At 43.9% G+C, this 12785-nt stretch overlaps 1 protein-coding gene across 6 annotated transcripts in view; it reads right to left on the bottom strand.

The window, feature by feature from the left end:
- LOC144696310 (transducin-like enhancer protein 4) overlaps positions 1–12785 on the bottom strand; it is a 213037-nt gene that overhangs the window by 96583 nt on the left and 103669 nt on the right. For 3 of the 6 annotated variants that reach the window (XM_078567535.1, XM_078567540.1, XM_078567567.1), the window contains one exon: positions 6138–6173. The exons of the other annotated variants lie outside the window; for them this stretch is intronic. In XM_078567535.1, the coding sequence (XP_078423661.1) occupies positions 6138–6173 (36 nt within the window). The remainder of the gene's footprint in view (positions 1–6137; positions 6174–12785) is intronic. 6 annotated transcript variants of the gene reach the window in all.

Below are 12785 nucleotides of genomic sequence, written 5' to 3'. Positions count from 1 at the left end.
TAACACAAATAGTCCATGGAGGAGTTTAAATAGAAGGATAAGAATTTTCAACCTAATATATTTGCAGGATGGGAAACCAATACAAAGAGCTACTAGCTTTACATTCTTTGTTTATAACAAATCACCCTTTAAAATGTGTAAACCTTTTATAGCTATCTAATGACTTCTCTAGTTAATGTTTAAAAATAATTAAAGATTTTCTTCTCAGCAAATTGGACTTGTTGCCAATTACTGATCCTACTATCTGAATTTGCATAAATAGCTTTTTTTGGAGGGCAGGAAGAAGTGAGAAAAAGTCACCTGGTAGTACAGAACTTGAATATTGCTGGAGAGACATGTTCCCGAAGCTTTTCATCTTGCACTCATCAGGATAAATGCAATAACACCAAATTTCAAATGATCACAACAATTTATACTACAGGAGAAAAGGGCATTGATTGATTGTTAAGTGGACTCTGATTGGCCAAGATGTTGCCATGGAGAAAGCAAAGGGGAACTACAGGCTCCCCAAGCTCCCATGCAAGATGAAAAGTTTCTGCAACATATCTCTCTTTTCAGCAATATTCAAGAGAGAAAAGGTTCTCTTGGCTGCAGCCATGTAGCCATTGGGTAATTTAAGCTTTCAGAAATTGAAAAGAATTAGAGGCAATAAAAGCACTGCCGAATGTTGCACAATGCCATTTCAATTAAAAGTTCTTGATAATCTCAGATGTACAAGGCAAAAGATCAAGAAGTGTGTGTTCTATTCATATTAATTGTGAGACATGGAGGATTTCTATTAATTGTCTCATTGACACCACCCTGAGAGCACACTACCTAAGTAGCACTGCAGAATACAGACTTGACATCTCAACAAAAATGAAACCAAACCACTATGCAATCACCAGAAGTATTTTTAGAGTCTAATTGGTTTCTTTGAATATCAGTGTAGCTCTGATTCCTTTACTCTGACTCACTCAATGTGGCCCAGTCCCACCTCCAAAGATGATTTTGAGATTAATTACACCCTTCCCCAGGTTAAATTCGATGTTGCTGCAACCATCCCACATCCTAGGATATGGACATCACTGGCAAGGTTGGTTGTCATTGTCCATCCCCAGTTGTCCTGAGAAAGAGGTGGTACAGTTTGATACAACTGAGTGGCTTGCAAGGCCACTTCAGCAGGCAGTTAAGAATCAATCATGTTGGTGCGGGATTGGTGTCACAGACCAGGTAAAAATAGAGATTTCCTTTCCTAAAAGACATTTTTTCTGTTTACTCGCTGTATGAATGCATTGTTGGGAAGGCCAGCATTTATTGTCCACCTCTAATTGCCCTTAAGGAGGTTGTGGTGCGCCACGTTCTTGAAACTATTTTTTGAGAAGTTAATCTTTTATGAGAACCTGACATCTTCAGAGTCACTCTTAATACACAATCTTTTTATTTTCAGATTTGTTTTAAAAAAACTGAATTCAAATTCTCAAACTGCCATGGTGAGATTTGAACTCATGTTCTCTTGATTATTATCCAAGCCTCAGGATTACTGGTCCAGTAACATAACCGTACCTACGTTACCCATCTCATGAATTTGTGATGTGTCTCTACATTAGGAAGTGTAGAGAGTCAGGAAATGAACGCTCACACAGAAGTGCAAGCACAGGCAGAAAGAGAAATGCATCAAATTTGAGTATGTCACCATGTACACTAGGGAGAGGCAGGTTTCCATGAGCCAAACCTGGTGTATTCCTTATACTGAGGATAGATGATTTTCAGAATTCATGAGGCAGAGATAGTGATACATCATACTATCATTCCTGAACTCCCAGAGAGAGAACTTTAATATAAAGCCACATCTGCAAGGCAGAAGGGAAAGTTCTGCAGCAACAAGGGAAAATTAATATTTCAACTAGAAAATTAATGCACAAGTCCATAGCACTTTGGAAATGCACGTTCACTGCAATTGCTAAAAATGGCTGCATAAATATAAAACTGCCGAGTCCTGTTGAAAACGCATCCAATAGGCTTTGTCCCATAGACCAACCCTCTGTCACTGCATTTTTCAGCTGGTGATTCCTTTCCATTACTTATTGTGGTTCTCCTACAGGGTCTAATGACTGTGCATACTTGAGTATTGCCGAAAAAAGAAACATGCTGGGCGGAATTTTCCGTGCCTGCTGGTGTCGGTAATGCTCAGCGATGTGAGCAGACAATGTGGCGAGAAGGCCAAAGATCGGTTTCACAACATCGTGAAACCAGTTTGCGATCATCCGCTCAGCCCGTCAATGGCGGGCCACGTTTCCAGCCATTGGACGTCAGGAAACTTATTGTAATACATCCGCAGATCATTATAAGGCCAGCCCGCCGGACTCACTCCCGACGCTGGATCATCCGCCTATGTCGGCGTGATTGTACGCCGACGTGTTTCACAACTGCACATAAGTGACTTGCACCTAGCGAGGTTTGTTTGCCTATCTTGCTTTGTGCAACACTCACAGTCATCAGCACCTGGCTTCGCAGACAGCACCACAGCACTTTTAGGGAGGCTCATGGTCAGGTCTCTACCTACCAAATCAACCATAAGGCGGGGGTGGCTTTGTATGGCTGCAGGGCTACGGCTTGCTCGGGGAAGGGGGAGAAGTGGCCTCAGGCAAGGGAAGAGGCTGCAGGGTGAGTGCTGTATTGAGGAAGAGGGGTATCCCAGGATGTGTGTGGGGGCACACTGTGCAAGAGGCCTCAAGATGGTGAGGGCTGAGGGGGCAGTCTGAGCAGATGAGGACAGATGGAGATGTGAGGGTGTGTGTGAAGGAGTGAGTGGTGATGTCCCTTGAGCTGGCAGTGAGTGAGATGCCAGTGAATGTGCAATGGGCTTGAGTGTGTGAATTTAGAGTGATGAGATGGTTGCCATAACCTGACGGCATGGATGAGATCATTCATCCTCAATCTGCATTCCGGGGAAACACAGTGTTTCCATGGCGGACAGGCTCAGATTTGACTGCCACGCTGTTGCCTTGCCAACCTCTTCTGTGCAGCGTTGGCACTGATCACCACTGCCATCGCCTACCAAGTCAGAGTGGTAATGCTGCTGCCCCTCCTACAGCCAGAGCGGGGGCACAGGACATCACAGCTGGCCTCCACAGCATCTAAAAGGCGCTCAAGGGAGATATCACTAAACCTGGGGGCTGAAGTCTTCTTGCCTTTCGGGACCATGTCTTATTTTCAGCAGTCCTGGGCTGGAAGCACTGAGAGGTGAATGTGTGGCTGTACTTTAAATGTGGCACCCGGCCTGAAGAAGCGGCAAGGCGACAGTATGGCAGTCGAATCTGAGCCTGTCGCCATGGAAACAGTGTGTTTCCCCCAAATGCATAATTAATGCTGTGGGTTTGGGACGATACAGCGTGAGAAGCCGCCATTGTGGCCGCTGGGTGAAACATTGTTTTACCCACCTGCTACCGCACTTACTGTAAATCTCGGATGATTCCGCCCAGCTTTTCAGCTTGCACTCATCAGGAAAGATCACAAAATACCACGTGAGAAGAGAGTGCTGATTGGTTGGCAAATGGACTCTGATTTGTAGAGGCATTGCCATGGAGAATGCAGCTGGGAGAATGGGAACAGTTAACTGCCAAGCTATTGTTCAAATTCAAACCAGGCAGGTCGACTCTAATTGATCAAGTCTTGCTTGGCAACCAATCAGCACTCTCTTCTCATACAGCATAAATTGTTATTCCCTTTACTGTTAGTAATCTTGTAATCTATCCTGATGAGTGCAAGATGAAAAGCTTAGACAGCATGTCTCTTTTTTCAGCAATACTCAAGTCCTGTACAACCAAACAACTAACTGTCCATACTGTAGGAAATCACTATTTTGTTCACGACCTTTTCTGTACTCTCACTCTGGCTGCAGCTCCTTGCCTGCTTTGTGTCCTCCAGATGAAACAACAGCCACTATCTGTGCTGTGAATAGAGCTGCAACTTATCTTTTTAGCCCATGGCACTACCACTTTTTATAGTATTGGGCAGCTCCAATATGACCTGACCCTTCACTCTCCCCAACAACTAGTGTCTTCATGGCTTGGCGGCCACACTTACACCTGAGTTAGTAGCTTGTGAGTTCAAATTCACTCCAACACTTGCATACAGCTGTGAAGTGTTTTGGATAGTTGGAGACATATCATTAGGGAGAAATTTACCTGTCCATGGAAAGCAGCATTATGGCACCACAGCTGGGAAAAGTACGGGGAGATGAGTCGGATCAGCTCCCTTATGCAGTCCTGCTGCTGGTCCTTCCTCCCAAGGAAGCAGGAAACAAATTTAAATATTCAAAGGCCATTTTACCAGGCCGCTCACATTTTGCCAACAGTGCATTGACCCCCTTGCAGATCGACCCCCTTGCAGATCAACCCCCGTCAGCTGAATATGGGGAGCCTCCCAGCAGCAGCCCAGGGAGTTTTTTGTATGGAAGGAAGAGGCTATGGGCAGGCACAACTGCACTCCTGCCCCCAGTGAATTGATCAGAGGTGTGTCCCCTCCATCAGGACAATGTTAAAGTTGTTTTTTTAAAGTTTCTAACACATGTAGGCTCCAGGACGCCTGCACACCTTAGCAGTGGCCACCTCTCCTGGTGGCTCTACTGAGGCGCCGACCATCTGATTGGGCTGGCAGCCACCTTGCACTGGACGGCAAACCCAACAGCAGCTTATTCATGAGCTGCTGCCGGTAAAACTGGGGGAGAAGTCCCACTGGCCGGCCATGCATGTTGCCAACATGCATTTCTAGCCACTATTTGGATCAATTCAATGATAAAATTCTGCCCAGTCTCTACGTAAATGCTTTCTTTTCTTTCTTTCTTTCTTTTCCTCACCTCAAACCCCTTCTCCGAGATACCAAACAGGAATACCAAACTCCACACTTACCTGGGGTCACCCCAAACTCCCCCTAATACCGCAGTCCCAGGAAACTCAATGATCCCACTTTCTCTGGAGTTCTCTTCGGCCCTAGCCTGTCCAGAGTGTTCTAAAACTTAAGTATTCCCAGCCCTATTCACAGGACTCAAACTCTTGCTTCCTTCAATGGTTGCAGGCTACACCTCTTCACCTCCCTGCAGTACTCCCAAATTCCAGTTCTAACGAATGTTCCTGAATCCCAGGTCTCCCAGATCCAATCTCTCATAAATGCACTTGGCAGTAAGTCTTTCCCAGGGCCAATCATGTCCTGTTTTCAAACCCTCCAAATTTGTCACATTTGAGTGTGTGTGTGTTCCACTGCTGCTCTTACAACCTGTTCTATCCTGATCAGTACCATCACCAACCTACCATCGTGTGTTGTTCTGCTTCTAAAAAAAAGGCAAGTGAGAAGTGAGAGAAATTAACTACAAGGAAAAGGATCGTGTTAGTTTCAAATGGGAATTGGATATACACATAAAAAAGGAACGATTTGCAGAGCTGTGAGGATGAACAAAGGAATGGAACTAATTGGACAGCTCTATCAAAGAGTTGGCACTTCTCTGCATTTCTCGCCTTCACCTTTTCATTTCTTTCTCACCCCAATATGGATCTGACACTTTTTTATATAAAACCCTTCTTCAGTGCATCTTCTTTTATTATGCATTTCTCCCTCACTAGTAGATAAAGAGAGAAAGAAAAAATGGGAATAGAAAGAGAAAACTTGTCTCCTTTTCCTTCGTTCACCTATTCAATGAAATCTGTTGACATAAGCCGCAAATTTCCTAGGCGTCAGTCCCAATCTACCAACATAGCTTTGCCCGAAGCACTGCAAGAACAGCAAAATCTCAATTTCTGACACAATTCCAACAAAGCAAAACAGCTTTCCTGAGAAAATTCCCGGTCATATATCCTTCCTCAATCGCCAACCCTGAGAAAGTAAAGATGCTTCTTTTCTTAAAAAAGAGATAATGAGTGCAAAAGGTTGGGTAGTAGACAGAAAGACAGACAGAGAGAGCGTGCATGTGCAAGAGAAGGTGAGCATAAAAGAGAAACAAAGCATGAAAAGAGAAATCAGAGGAAAGAAATAAAGAGAAAATGTTGTCAGCGTTGCTTACAGCAATTTTCTATGCTCGAGCATAAATGATACACCACAGTATGCTAATTTGAAGAGATCATGGTTAGTAGATCTTCATTTTGACACTTCTCAGGACTCACCAATAGCCAGCATTGAAACCTTCTCTTCTCTGTGTGCTATGGTAGAGATTAAAAAGTTAATGCCAAGCATGATAATATTTTCTTCATACTTGTGTTGAAAATTCTTGTAAACTATTTAAGAAAATATTTTGGCTTATTTCAACAGTTCCTGCACAACCCAAATAAGATGTGACACTGGTGTGTCTCAATAGCAACAACTTGCACTTACATAGCACCTTTAATATAGTAAAACATCCCAAAGCACTTCACAGGATAATTGGATAAGAATTGACACTGAACAACATAAGGAGATATTAAGATGTGTGACCAAAACCTTGGTCAAAGTGTTAGGTTTTAACTAGTGTCTTAAGGGAAGATTTTGGGAGGGAATTCCAGAATTTAGGGCTGAGACACCTGAAGGCATAGTCCCAGTGGTGCAGTGGAGAAGGTATTGGAGTGCAAAAGAGGCCAGAGTTGGAAGAACGCAGAGTTAAAAAGAGAGTGTAGGGCTGGACAAGATTCAAAAACATGGAGGCATGAGGCGAAGGAGGGAGATGAATACGAGGATGAGAATTTTAAAATTGAGAGAGCCAATGGAGCTCAGTGAACACAAGGATGATAGATGAATGGGATTTTATGAAGTTAAGATATAAACAGAAGAATTTTTTTATGAGCTCAAGCTTATGCAGTGTGGAAGGGGGGAGATCAGTCAGGAAAGCATTGGAATAGTCTGGTCTGGAGGCAACAAAAGCATGGATGAGAATTTTAGCAGCAAGGCAGAGCAGGCATGGATGATATTACGAAAGTGGAAGTAAGTGATCTTGGTGATGAAGAGGAAGCTCAGCTCAGGGTCAAATAAATGCAAAAGGTTATCAAAGTCTGGTTCAGCCAGATATACTAAATAATTAGGCAGGAGACAGCTGAGATCCTCCAGATCCTGAATGTTTTCTGGCATTTCCAGACTAGAACCGTTAGTGTTTATCCTCTGTTGGTGCCCTTCTTCTCTGCTCTTTTCCCATTGTGCTACTTCATTTTCACCTTTCAAGAATATATCCAATTCCCTTTCGAAAGTTCGTATTGAACCTGCTTCCATTACTCTTTCAGGCAGTGCAATCAAAGCCCAATGCATTAAAAAAAAAATTCTCCTCATTTCCCATCTGCTTCTTTTGCCAATTATCTTAAATCTGTGGCATGGAGAAATTTATTGGTAAGCTTAATTAATTTTATATGAAGTATTAAACTTTCTACATGTTCTTGTTAAAATTCTTCGTAAAATTCTAAGTTAAAAAAACTCAGATCATAACTTTTGCTGCGCACTGCTGAACCAGTAATGTTTCAATCTCATGAAGTTGCCTGTCTAATATTTTTTTGACTAATCTGCAGTTTCCCAACGGATGGCTTGATTCTGATAACTAAGACCTAATTCTTCCACGTGCAACGTCAGGGACGCTGCAACCCGAGATATTATAATAGCTCTAATTTCTTTCTTCCCACTGCCACTTTTGTACAATTCTGCATAATTCCCTTGCCTACGATTTCAGAGTAACTGAGCTGTTTAACAACTAAATTCGGTAGCTAGTGGCAGAGACTTCCTTCCCCATACCAACAATTGACAATTGTTCTCATATTGGAGAATAAACATCACACAGATAATGGGCATTCATATCCATTTGTGGATGTCTGGATACAAGTCAGACCAGTCTGATCCCGGCATACAAACCCATCTATGCAATTATGAGAATCAATGGTAGAGCACTGGTTCCTTTCTTATTGTCTCCTTCCTTGCCTTATATCTTGGAAAGTAAACACACCCTAATGTAGATATGAATCCTCTATAGACCCTCTGACAGATAAAAATCCACATCATCTCTTTGCCAGTGTAATGGCTACAAGAGACCCAAGGATTGATTTTTTTTCCTGGCAACAAATGAAAGTCAATGCTTTAAATATTGTGCATTAGATCAGCCCTAACCTATTGGAGCCTCTTTGGAAGTTTAGAAAATAAGTGCAGAATGAAAAGTGATAATATGTGGAAAGGCGCCTGTAATGATTGCTGGTTATGATGAACATCTTTTCTCAGGTCAAAAACAAATCTCATTGTATTTAAAATAACTGAAGGCTGGAGGCCAAAAATGGACATTGTGTCAATCAGGAACAAGGCTTTCTTGCTTGTGGGTTGACTACAAATGTATCTGACGATAGCCAAAAAAGACCCCACATGGGAGTTCTATATTAAATGACATGCTATAAACAACTCAGAAGCAGAAATGAGCAAGCTCAGTTATATTTCCTCAACTGGACTACCTGAAAGCTATGGTTTATAGACACAAAGAACAAAAAAAAAGAACTATAATTGCAAACTACAGTAAATATACTTCAACTTGTTACTGATAGAAGCCAACACCAAATCCAGTTTGACCAACAAATTCAAATTTATCAATATGATGAAACCACCAATAAAATCTATATTTTGTATACATTAGTTTGATCATCATCTTGGCTCAGCTGATAAGACCTTCATGCCAGCACTGGAAAGCCATTGGTTTAAGCCTCAGTCCAGGACTTGAATATATAATCCAACATGATATGGAACTCTGAGAATGTTGCATTGTCAGGTGTATAGATTATCTTTCAGGTGAGACATTGGGTGGAATTTAATGCTTCCCTCCAGAGGCAGGCTGGGAGGTGGAGGGAGTGCAGATAATGAGGTTGGATGGAGACCCCGTCGCCCTCTGGCCTCCCTGCAATTAGGCCTGGTGTGGGAAGGACTAAGGATGGTCTTCCTGCCCAGAAGGCAATTGAGACCCTTAAGTGGTCACTTAAGAAAAAGAGATTTGCATTTTTATAGCGCATTTCATGACCACAGGATGTCTCAAAGCGCTTTACAGCCAATGAAGCAATTTTTGAAATGTAGTCACTGCTGTAATACAGGAAACACGACAGCCAATATGTGTATAGCAAATTCCCACGAAGAGCAACGTGTTAATGACCAGATAATCTGTTTTTTTTGTGATATTGATTAAGGGATAAATATTGGCTAGGAATCAGGGAATTACTCTAAAAGAAAAGCAAATTACTGAGGATGCTGGAAATCTGAAACAAAAACAAAGTGCTGGAGATACTCAGCAGGTCTGGCAGCATCTGCAGAGAGAGTGAAACAGAGCTAAATTTTCGAGTCAAGTATCACTCTTCTTCATTTCACTGGGGATAACTATCCTGCTCTTCTTTGAGATAGTGCCACGGGATCTTTTTCAACCACCTGAGTAGGTAAATAGGGCCTCAATTTAATGTTTCATCCGAAAGATGGCACTTCCAACAGTGCAGCTCTCCTTCAGAACTGCATTGCAGTGTCAGTCTTGATTTTTGTACTCAAGCCCTGGGGTGGGACTTGAACCATAAACTTGAGGCTCAGAGGCAAGTGTACTATCAACTGACTGACACTGGCCATTTAAGGACCTCATATTGTCACCGCAGATATTCAAACAGCAGTAGGCAGGGGACTCGCCATGTGAGTAAACCGTCAAGTAAACCTTGGTGTGTGTGCATGCAGCCTTGTTGAGGGGTCTATCATTTTTGGCTATCCTGTGCTTAATGGAGGGACATAGCAGTGGCAAGGGAGACATCTGGAGGAAGATCCCCCTCCCCTGCCCTTTACAATGACCCTTCTTCCGTCCCCCTGCCCCCACTCGCCGGGTCTCCCGACTGTCCCAGCGATCCTGCCCCACACGCCTTCACTCCAGCAACGACCTTCATCCTCAGGTCTCCTGCAATACTGGCAGTGGCCACCACTCCTGGTGATGCTGCCAGTACTGGAGAGCAGCTGGCCTCTGATTGTCAACAGCTCGAGGAGGTGTGACATCCGCCCAGCACCTGGAAGTGTGGTGGAAATTGCCCCTGGCTGAGTAGGGAACCCCAATGGCAGCCAGGGGGCTGCCTAATCGGTACTTAATCCCTATGGGGCATCTCAGGAATGGCTGCAGTGGGGTTGCCCGCCCCACCAGCTATCCAGCAAGTGTACTGGCCCACCACCAAAATGATTAAATTCCACCCATTAAATCTGAGTGTGCATTGATAATCTTGGGGTTTTTCTCAAAACCAAAGAAAATAAGTTAACTGGTCATTCATTTCACTGCTGTTTGTGGGACCTTACTACGTGTAAAATGTTTACTGTAGAGACCAAAGTAGCAACAGTGTTTTAAGCTTATTCATTCTATTTGAAACATTCTGAAAGATGTGACAAGGTGTTTTTCTTTTTTTACTTTTTAAAGGCCTATAATTGGGGATCCTCAATTAAAGATGATAGGAGCGAATCCTGAACTCACCAATCCATTAATTTGGGCCCCATTTAACTCAATGGGCAATTTAGGGAAAAACTGCAGCCATCATTTAATCTGTAGATCAGGGTGTATTATGTACAGGTCACTGTGCATTTACAGATTATAATAGCCTTCTCATGCAGTCACCTAATCAATACACACAACTAATCAAATAGCCAAAGAGTCAGGTCACTGGGGAGGTTAGAACAAGATCCTGTTGATAGAGATGATAGAATAATCAATTTGCAGCTATACTTTTCAGATTTGATTATTGGGGAGGGGCAGGGAATTGAATGCAAAGTAAATACGGCTTGTACTGGGAGATAGGTAAGGAAGCAATTCATTGATTTTCTAAGTAACACCAAAAGACAAATTGAAAATAAAAATCATTGTAAGATCATTCAGTGGACTCCAGCTTAGCAGTTGCATGTCCTGCAACAAAATCTGCCCATTCTGAAAAGCAGCATCTAAAACAATTTTTGAATAACTCTCTGCCACATTTTAGGATTTCTAACCACTTTGCCATAGAAGAATTTTGGGATAATTTATATTAAAATCATAATGTTACCGTCAAGTTAAATTTACCTCTCAGAGAGTTAAATATTCTAAATACAAATGTTGAAGGGTGTGCAGTAAAATCTAGATGAAATAATTTGTGGAAAGGTGCTGCTTCTATATCGCTCCAGCTAAAGGCAACTAAAGTCATTTAGCTCTTCCTGTGGGACATCTGGGCTTATCGGAAAGAATATTTACCTTTGATCTCATTCAGAATCAAAGAGGTCAACAGTGGGTTGAGAACCCAAATTTAGTGGAGAAGGCTTTGCCACGGCTTTTCACCTCACCCATGGCATTCGTATCCTACTTATGGGGCGGAATCTTGTGTTCCCCTCTGGGCGAGTTTGAAGGCGGTGGGGTATTTAATCAGACGGGAGTGCTCCACCACCTTCCTGCCTCCACCCCAATTAAGTCCATGGCGGGAAGGCCTGTGGCTGGCCTTCCCACACTGCTATCAATTGAGGCCTTTAAGGGTCTCGTCCCACCGCCACCGGTATTGACTCAATGGCAAGTGGGGAACTCGCCATGCAGCATGCATAACAAGCAAATCTTGGCGTCTTTCCTTGCCAGCTCGGAGAGAGGAGGGGGTTCCCTCATTCAAAGGCACTCACTACTTGATCGAGGGACCAGGCATCAGGAAGGAGGGGTGATCGCTGAGGGTCACCCCCTGCACTTGCTGCCAAAACCCCCCTCCCCTCTCCCCCACAAACTCCCTCCCACCATCACTCACCTCTGGCCTGGGTCCTGGGCTTTAGGTGGTTGCCACTCTGGCAGCAGCTACTGTCTCCCCAACAGTGCTGCTGTTCAAAAGAACTTCTGGCCTCTGATTAGCTGGCAACTTTCGGTAGGCCGGACTTCCGCTCCCTGGGTCTTGATCCCAGGGAAAGGCCCGCCGCGGCCTGTCAAGCGTCTGATTGGCATGTACTACTGGCCAGCCTTACCAGAAAGAGGTTCTACGGGGCTCTCGCTGGCTCCAGCTGGTGGCAGAGACCCCATTGCCGGCATAAGATTCTGTCTGTGGTTTCCCAGCCACATACCTTGAAGGGGTCTTCAAGGCAGGTAACTATGTTGTCACATATTGAGTTACACATCATAAGTGAGCAGGAGAAGGTGTTAAAAACAGGGACAACAGTAGAGGGTCCCTGTTAGAGGGAATAGGACACTCCAAGCTCTGGTTAGTTGGACACAGATCTTAGAGGCCAATTCTGGAGCAGCAATGGAAAATGTGTGAGATTACGTCAGCATTTCCAGAGGCACTGTGCATGATTGGAGAGAGATTAGAGGAGTCATCTCTAGCATGAGTACCATGATGTCTTGGGCCTTTGAGTTGATGTGTACCTCCAAAGAAAGAGTGGTCACTGCATGGAGCATCAGATGTGGCAGGCAACAGAGTGTGTGCTGGCCCTCACAAGCAGTGTAACATTTAGACTAACAGTTTAAATAGGATGGAGGAAAGCCACACCTTGGCCATTCAGTGCCTCACTGAAGTGCAGCAATATGCTCTCCAGCTCTTGGCTAGTAGGGAAGCTGGGATCAGCCACGATAGGGAAGATGGAGAAAGGGGACACTGAAGTAGAGACGTTGCTTAATGGTGATTTCATTTCTAACTCCTCATCTCCCCCCACCACTGCCGCAGTCAGAGCCCTACAAGCTGCTGTCCCATGCCCCAGTGCACAGGTACAGGTGGGGCAGTCTTTGGCAGGGTTCTCACAGGCCCAAAACCCAGAGAATTTCAGCCACAATAATCTCTGCTGTCAGAACAGGGGTAAGCGAAGCCTGCTTCTAGCTTTGCTGAATT

The sequence above is a fragment of the Cetorhinus maximus genome, chromosome 2, assembly GCF_964194155.1.
Source record: "Cetorhinus maximus chromosome 2, sCetMax3.hap1.1, whole genome shotgun sequence".
In the NCBI taxonomy this organism is placed as follows: domain Eukaryota; kingdom Metazoa; phylum Chordata; class Chondrichthyes; order Lamniformes; family Cetorhinidae; genus Cetorhinus; species Cetorhinus maximus.
Note: the sequence above shows the minus strand (reverse complement) of the source record. Positions and strands in the feature narration are given on the sequence as shown.